Source organism: Poecilia formosa, unplaced genomic scaffold, assembly GCF_000485575.1.
Source record: "Poecilia formosa unplaced genomic scaffold, Poecilia_formosa-5.1.2 Scaffold52, whole genome shotgun sequence".
Classification (NCBI taxonomy): domain Eukaryota; kingdom Metazoa; phylum Chordata; class Actinopteri; order Cyprinodontiformes; family Poeciliidae; genus Poecilia; species Poecilia formosa.
The window spans coordinates 1,007,468-1,015,924 of NW_006799991.1; the positions used below are offsets into that span (position 1 = coordinate 1,007,468).

The 8,457-nt window shown below is 38.9% G+C and overlaps 1 protein-coding gene across 3 annotated transcripts in view; it reads right to left on the bottom strand.

Moving 5' to 3' along the window:
- cacna1ea (calcium channel, voltage-dependent, R type, alpha 1E subunit a) overlaps positions 1–8,457 on the bottom strand; it is a 98,747-nt gene that overhangs the window by 80,843 nt on the left and 9,447 nt on the right. For all 3 annotated transcript variants that reach the window (XM_016671809.1, XM_016671808.1, XM_007552798.2), the window contains exon 2: positions 3,071–3,627. In XM_016671809.1, coding sequence (XP_016527295.1) covers positions 3,071–3,594 — 524 coding nt within the window. In that variant the 5' untranslated portion in view covers positions 3,595–3,627. The remainder of the gene's footprint in view (positions 1–3,070; positions 3,628–8,457) is intronic.

The window sequence follows — 8,457 nt, forward strand, 5'->3', positions numbered from 1 at the left end:
GGATGCTGCATCCGTCTGTCCGCTCAATCCTGACTAACCTGCAAGTTCCTGATGCCGCAAAATATCCCTTTTGCATAAAACGCAAAAATACCTTAGACAGGGATTTGAACCTAGGACCTTCTTACGCCAAAGGAACAGTGCTACCAACCTGGCAGCACCAATCCTAAAAACATGCTTTTCCTTTCCTAGATACAAAACCACCAAACTAAGAACTCCAACTGTAGTCTGTCACTGAATGCATAAACCAACAATATTCATTTTGATCTGGATATTCTGAGTTAAATAAATTTTAAGGACATATTATCTGATGCTTTAAGAGGGACAACTTTCAATTGTCTTACTTGGCTTCAAAACGACTACCTCTATCGAAAACCTGCAGCAGTAGTGCGGATTTCTTTTTCATCGCACTACTTTTTCACTTTTTTTGCACATGCAAAACACAAAGGTCAAAGTAGATCAAGAGGTTTTCTGTTGTTCTTGTCTGTTTGAGAATAATATCTTCCTATAGTCAAACTGCCAGATTGATTCAGCCTGATTACTGTAATTAGAGGCACAATAATGTCAACTCTAAACACAGCTATTCAATAAAATGCTTCCGAGAGGATGTCGTCATTTAGATCCTCCTGGGATGAATGCCGCAAATGCATTCGCACACAAGCCTCTACAAATGCGAGAATACATCAGTCTCTTATCTCTTTGCATTCTTTGCTGGTGAAGAATCAACACCGGGTGCGTGGACGCTTCGTTTCCAGAAGCGGAGGTTGAAACTCAGGATCCCAAATGGATTCTCCTCTCAAGGAGCATCAAATACTAAGCAAACAAAGGTCAACAAGGGCATGTAGGTCAACTTACATGCAACTATCACTGTGACACTACAGGGAAAACAGCTAACAACGACTAACTCTCTTGGGATGTCAGAGTATCCCAACCCAAATTTCACTTTGCTGTGTTATTTGCAGACAATAAGCAACAATTTGTCCCAAGTGTGTGCTGATGAACTGGTCATTCGAAGCCCACATGGAAGACATTTTCTCTTGGGTGCCTGAAAACATTGAATACATTCAATGACACATTTTTAGAACTCTGACCCTAAAATGAAACCTTAAAGACCAGGGAATCATTAGGACTTTACGTATTGCCTTCAGGGAGTCATGAACACCCAGAGGAAATACAAACGACGAGCCTGTCAATTATTTTTTGAACCCAATTATTGACAAATTTCTTAATCATTGTCCACTTTCACACTGATTACGACGCATTTGTCACGCAGCAGAGCGGGGTCGAGACAATTTCAGCAGCAGCCCATTGGGTGTCATAACAGGACATTTCTACAAACTGCACAAGCTTCTTTTCAAGCAAAATATTCAGGGAGAGTAAGCAAACCTGCAGAAAAACACAAACAAGTTTTAATGTCATAGTGCATCAGACTGCCCTGCAATCAAGCTAATTTTATTTGAAAACTCAAAACAGGTGCAGCAATTGGCTCAAGGGCAAACGCTGATTTCCCCCACCCCTCCTGCCAGGTAGCTGAGGTCTGCCGTTAAATGGCAGTGAGAGGTGGATGTGCACGGTTGTAATGCCTTCTGACTCACTGTGGTCACTGTCCTCTCTGCAGCTTCAGTCTACATCTGTCATGACGTATTACAGCAATTATATTGGACAGGGCGGAGAACAGCTATCTGGTCCATGGTCAAGCATCTCTACAGGCCTCTTGATCCACAAATCGCCCACTTGCAATCTACTGTCACATGAGCCTAAATGTGAAACGCAAATTAAAGCAGGAAAAGTTCTCATTCATCCTCCGCTTCCTCATCACCTCCCCTGCATTTGGCGTACGTCATCTCCTCTCTCGTCTCGTGTCCCACTCTCTCTGCAATTAGCCTCCCCGAACCTCCGTCTCTTTAGGCGCAGCTTATGATAAGATGCGGCATCCTGTACCTGCGGTGAAAAAGGTTCGAAGGGGAGCACAGAGGGTGCCAGCTAGAGGTGAAGCTCTGGCTTCAGCAGGAAAAGACATAGGGGGGTGTCACTGCAATAAACAGCTAGAAACTTCCACCACACCACAGGACAGGAAGCTAATAAACACACACACATACACACGCACACGCACGCACGCACACACACACACACAAACAGGCTATTTAATATTCAGCACATGGAAAGAACATGGGAGTGAGTGCACACACATACTCATCAATGCTTCACAGTAAAATAGTTGAGGTGACACAAGAAGATGCTGAATGTTTTTAGTAGTTTATTGTTCAGTTTTATGTTGGTGGAGATAAAATATATTTTCCATGGATATAAATGTGAAAATTTAGGTTTCAATCTGTTGTTCTCTGAAAGGTTATTTCAAAACATTTGAGTCTCATCAAGGCTAGGGTTGGATGATATAGCTGAAAGAAGTATCACAATATAAACATTTCATACTGATTAGTTTTTTGTTTTATATATCCAAAATATTGTCAAACTGATGACAGTCTGGAATAGAAAGTGTTTGCTTGATGACAGTATGTGACCAGAACAATGCATTATAAACTTTAGCAAGTTGAAAAGTGTGAGTTTCTCTTGTTTTGGTCTATAGATTTTCTAGTTATAAATTTTAGAAGATGGTTAGAATTTTCTTGAGCGATTTTTTTCATACATGAGAATCTGTGATTCACCTTGCATTTTTAGAGCAAGCCTAACTTTGCTTATATACTTAAACTGAAATGACCATGTTCAAAGTTTCATTTGCAAGAGAATTGCACATAACTAACAATATAAAACTGCTCTAATCTTGTTAATTCAACAGCAGAAATTAGGTTTTCCAAAAACAAAACAAAACAAAAAAAAACAGAACATTATGGGCCTAATTGCTTTTTATGTTATAAAAATTCACTCTGTGATGTAAACTTTGACTCATGAACTTCTAGCAGCAGCTGATGAAACAGAAATATCAGATATACCTGTATTTGTCATAGTGAAGCTACATAGTAAAGTATGTAAAATGTAACTCTGTAACGCTTAAATTACAAATTTGAAGTTATAATTTAAGAAATCACAATTAAGTAAGAAACGTCATACTCACTCCCACTCTTTGCGTCGAGCCTGCGGTGTGCTATGTATCTTATGGGCCTGGTGAGCTTTGACTATGTCCTTCTGTTCAATCAGGCCTCCCCGCCGTCTCTTGATTACGTTGGGACTGACTGCCAAATCTCCATCCACCCCAAGCATCCCACCTCCGGCGTCAAATGTTGAGGCCACATCCAGAGAAAGGCCGAGGCGGTTCGGGTGGAGAGTTTGAGCCTGCCCAGTCATCTGCGGGAGGTAGAGGGTGTCGTGGCTGGTGGACAGACTCTGGGGCTCCAGGAGCGGGTGAGGCTCGGAGCAGGGGCTTGAACCTCCAGCCAGCCCTCCCCGATGCTTCTGCCAGCTCTCGCAATCCGTTGGTGACGGGTGCAGGACGTGACGCCTGGGGCTACTGCTGCCACACATCTGTCCAAAACCAGCTGCTGGACTGTCAGGCCCTCCTGAGGTGGGAGGTCGCCCCAAAGCATTGTGGTCGTCTGTCAGAGACTGAGAGCTGACAGAACATGAGCCCAGTTCCAGCATGGTGGTAAGGCTGCCCGGGATCTTAGCATAGTGCTGCAGGAAGGAAAAGGAGCAGAGATCAGACGGACTTAAAGTTTCATCATAATATTTTGTGGTACTACTTGGGTAACAATAAAAGTGACGATAAAAACTATTTATTACTCCTTTTCTAGGTAATTGTATGCATGAAACAGCAATTATAGCTTCACTAACTGCTCTTGAAGATCATTCCCATATGTTTCTTTAGGACACCAGTCATATGAAGAAGTGTAACATACTATGAAAGTAAAGACAAATTTTCAAATTCATTGATATTTATTGATACTCTCATTGAGCAAACAGTGGAAGAAAACAGCAAAACTAACAATATGGACAGCTCTGAGATTTTTAAACATTATCTGGGACAATAAAACAAAATTCATATTATGTTAAGAAATTTATCATGATGAACGATATGATAAATAGGAAGCAGCACATAAAGCACTGACAGACTAAGAGTGATGCATCATTCCTAATCCCAAGTGGCATTCAGACTCAGTCAAAAACAATTTGCCTTAATAAAACCTAGAAACTACAACGTGATTATTAATATTGGTTACGCAGATAATTTAATAACACATTTTCACTCCATTTTGACACCACAAATAAAACAAAACACCACCTCATACTTTTTTCCTAGAATATTTGCATGGTACTGCTCTGTATGCTGTCTCATCTTTGTTAGCCTCTCTAAGAGCCTTCGCCTCGCTGTTATAAATTTACACATGAAACACACACGCACACACACACACGCGCACACACACACACACACGCACACGCACACGCACACACACACACACACACACACACACACAATCTTGCCTTAAGGAGACTGCAGTAATTGAACAGGGCAACAATCAAATCATCAATAACATGGTTGGCAAATCATGTTATTGATGAGCCTAAATCGCAGCAGCCTTCCACTACTGACAAAAATACCATGATCTGTTCAAGCTTTGTTTTTCTTAAAAAACCCGGTTTAATTTGAATCGTAGATGCTACTTGTTAATTTCCTTAAAATGTGTTTACAATTAACTAATGTGTGTAATTTCAATGTTAGTATCTTGTATATAAGCAGACATAATGAACTGTGGTGGGGAATACTGCTCATCACAGCCAAAAAAAAACCCCACAAAATCCTACCAAATATTGTATCTCCCTATACTCGAAAAAGTACAAAACTAACTTAAAATTAATGTTCTAGCAAGGCATTTAAGTACTAGTTTAACTGAAAGACTGTTTTCCCTTGTAAAAAAAATATAAAATATTGTCACTCATTTCAGGAAGTGAATCTCATATAAATTCATTACATGTAGAGTGAAATATTTCAGGCCTTTATTTGTTGTTTTTACGATAACGGCTGAAATATTTTTCTCAATAAATCATATTACAATTGACCATTGAAAAAAGGATATTCTAGACAGACATGTCTATGTTCATTCCTATATGAATCACTGCATCAATGCAGCATGGCACGGAGGTGAACGGCATCGAGGTGCAATGGAAACCCAGGTTGCTTTGATAGCTGCCTTCCAGTCATTCACAGAACATCCTAACATCTTGATCTTGGTTTTATCAGCATGTTTTAATTAATGCTCTCCCCCAGTCAGTCTGTCAGCTTAGGTAGAACGGAAATATTCTTGTAGGTTCGCATTTGTGCTGTCCTCTCTCTGTTTTCAGAGGATTTCTTGAACTGAACAATGTTCTGTGAAATGTTCAAAGCTTTGCAAATACATTCTGATCCATTTTCCTACAACTTTATCCCTGACCTGCCTGGAATGTTCCTCGAGCTTCATGACGCTGGTTTTCCACTGTTGCTCTATAATCTCTGAGACCTTCACAGAACAGTTTTCTATTTCATTCTGCCATGCACAAACTCGAAGTACATCTGCATTTATGATGTGACGAGTCGTTGAAAAGAAATTCAAAGACAGCCAACATTCATGAATGTATCTGTGCTGAAAATAAGGTAACAGCAAACATCGGTAACAGATATTTTTTTAAGATATGTATTTTTTGATGAATTGTCAAACGCATGCGTTAACTTTGTGTAATATGCATAGAATATGTGCAGTGAGTGAACTGCATAAATGGCTGATTAGTACAAAGTGTGAAGACCTGAGATCCGCTCTGCAGCCAGAAATTTGATCTGCAAACCCATTCTTGCAGCATGCCAGTGTTGTTCTCTCTCACTGGCCTCAGTCTGTTCAAAATATCCCAAGTCCTCTGAGCATCAAAACCAATTATATAAGCTGTAACCCAGCCCCTCAACACAAATAATCACATAACACTGCCAGAGCTGTGCTTAATTATGCAGTTAGGAAGAAGAAAAACTAACACTGACATCTTATTTAATTATCTTTATGTCTCCCTTATCGGATCGGAGAATTAGTGACGACTTATTTGGTTTTGGGGATGTGTTAAGCAAGCGATAGAACTGAGAGATTTGATTTCCAAATGTGCTGCAGAACGGTGCATACGACTGCTCCTCCTGAAGTCCATTTCAGTTACCTGAATGATGGATTTCTGGTTTTACGGCCCCTCGGAGAGGAAAGCTCCTAAATAACGTCAGAGCAAAGATAGCAAGCTGTGAAAATAAAATGCTGCAGATCACAAAGCTGTAAGGTGGGGAAGCTGGAGTTAGGTCACTCAGTTGTCTTGCATATACCCAAAAGTCCATCAGAAGCCTTCAAGTCACTACATTTTTGGTTGTTAATAAATGAATGTGCGCCTATGAATGGAGCACTAATGACTAGGGATTTTCTACACCTCATGCTAAAGATGAGAACTTTAATTTTACATTATTGTGTTCCTCACCCCCACTAAGACGTTTATCAAATAAAACAGGCATGGACAAAGTATCTGACTTAATGTTATTTACTCTCTCAGAGGCAGAGCGAAAGCTTTTACATGATATTCTCTTCTATTATGTAAAGACAGAAAATTACTCCGTTCTCTTTTTATAAGCAGCCACAGGTAAGAAGCATAAAAAGACTTGACTTGAGTTACATTTTCCTGACAAATATAATCAATGTGCTTGATGCCACAAACACATCATTTAGTATCCAATCAAACACTGCATCCAAACAGCACTTTGTGGTCGCAGTGTTGCACTTACTGCTCTTGTAAGGGTGACAATTCAATATATTTGGCAGCACTATTTTCAACATTTTCATATTTTTTTTTCCATTTAAAGTTCCAACAAAGTTTTCTCAACAACATATGTTTAAATTTCTGATAAAGGGACAAAAAGGGCTTTTCCTATCATGCCTCCCCAGAAAATGCTGACATGTAAACAGTGTTTAATGGTTGTTACATAGACTATGTGACCACAAGAAGCCACTCATTCCTGCAGTTTGCTGAGAATATACTTTGGAGATTTTTTGGTACAACTTTTTCCATTGTGCTAATAGTTTATGGTAGCGAGATAACCCAAAGTTCTTGTCTGGCCTTGTTTGTCATAATTGTCTTAATTTGCTCTGACTGCTGCCAAGTTAAGTAGTGTAGCATCTCTTGATGTTGTGAATTTAAATACATTTTTGAAAATGAGCCTGCAATTTAATTGAACTACTTGTAAAGATGATGCAGGACCATTAGATTAATCTGATTAAATTATCTTCTCATTCATCTTCTCACTCTGAAGTTGCTTAACAAAGGGATAAAGCCTATCATTGTTAGACTCACTACAGCAGCCACAGTTGGATCTTTAAAGTTATTCAATCGGAACATTATTAAACAACCAGTGTTTCATTAACACATCTTCTTTACCAAAAGAGTTGTAGGATGTAGGCGGGAACTGATCAGAAAACATAAATAGGATTACAGCAACACATGCATGAAAGGAATCTAAAATTGAAAGTTGTTTGGAAAAACTAATAAGAGATCAATCAAAATCAATTTTACACAACTTTTACTGTTTGTCTGAGATAAATTGCTATGTTTTTCTGACTGTGAAATTAAACAGGCTTAAATTGCAAATATTTAATGAAAAGATTTCAGCAAAAAGGAAAAAACAAAAAAAGTAATTTTTCACGCCACTCTAAACATAAACCCCTCCATTCTTTCGCTTCTCTAAACAAAACTACAGTCCAGACTGAGACAGTGAGAGCAAGGCCAAGCAAAACCAAGCAAACATAAAAAAAAAAAACACAAAGAGCAAGTTTGCACAGGGAATCATATGTTGTGTGATTCCTGGTAGGGGGAGAAAAGAAAATGTCCAGGGAACTCTCATTGATCTGGTGTTTATCGAATCCATTTGCAAAATTATGTTTTCAAAGTGGCTGGACAGAAATGCCAACACAATTAGATGATCTCCAAATTCAGACAAATGGATCTGAGCATGATCCTCCCAGATTACAAAGCACACAACAAACCAGAGAAACTTTCATCAATAAAACAGAATAAAAGTTTGTGGCCAAACTTGGAAAGTGAGGAAATGCTTTTTTTTTGTTTGTTTTTTTATGATCAGAGAAAAATAACAGTGTAAACAAAGAGGCCCAATCTAAAAAGTTAGAAATCTTAATCAATAATGGTTATGTTGACTTTAAATTACCATCTATATGCAATAACTAGTCAGTGTGTTTGGCTGTAATACGATTACATATAAAGACTGTTTGTCTGTACACATGGTACAGTTATTAATCCTACTGTGTGCTAAAGCAGATAATGATTTATGATCATCAGCTGGTATTTGTGAGGAAAAACACAAAGTTCACTTATGCAAAGGGCGTTTTTCCTCTTCTTATTGTTTTTCACAGCTGTACTTAAGAGCCTCACAAAAATAGTCACAGCCTTTGAACTATCCCCAGATAGCACAGAATAATTGAAACAACATTGAATCAATGT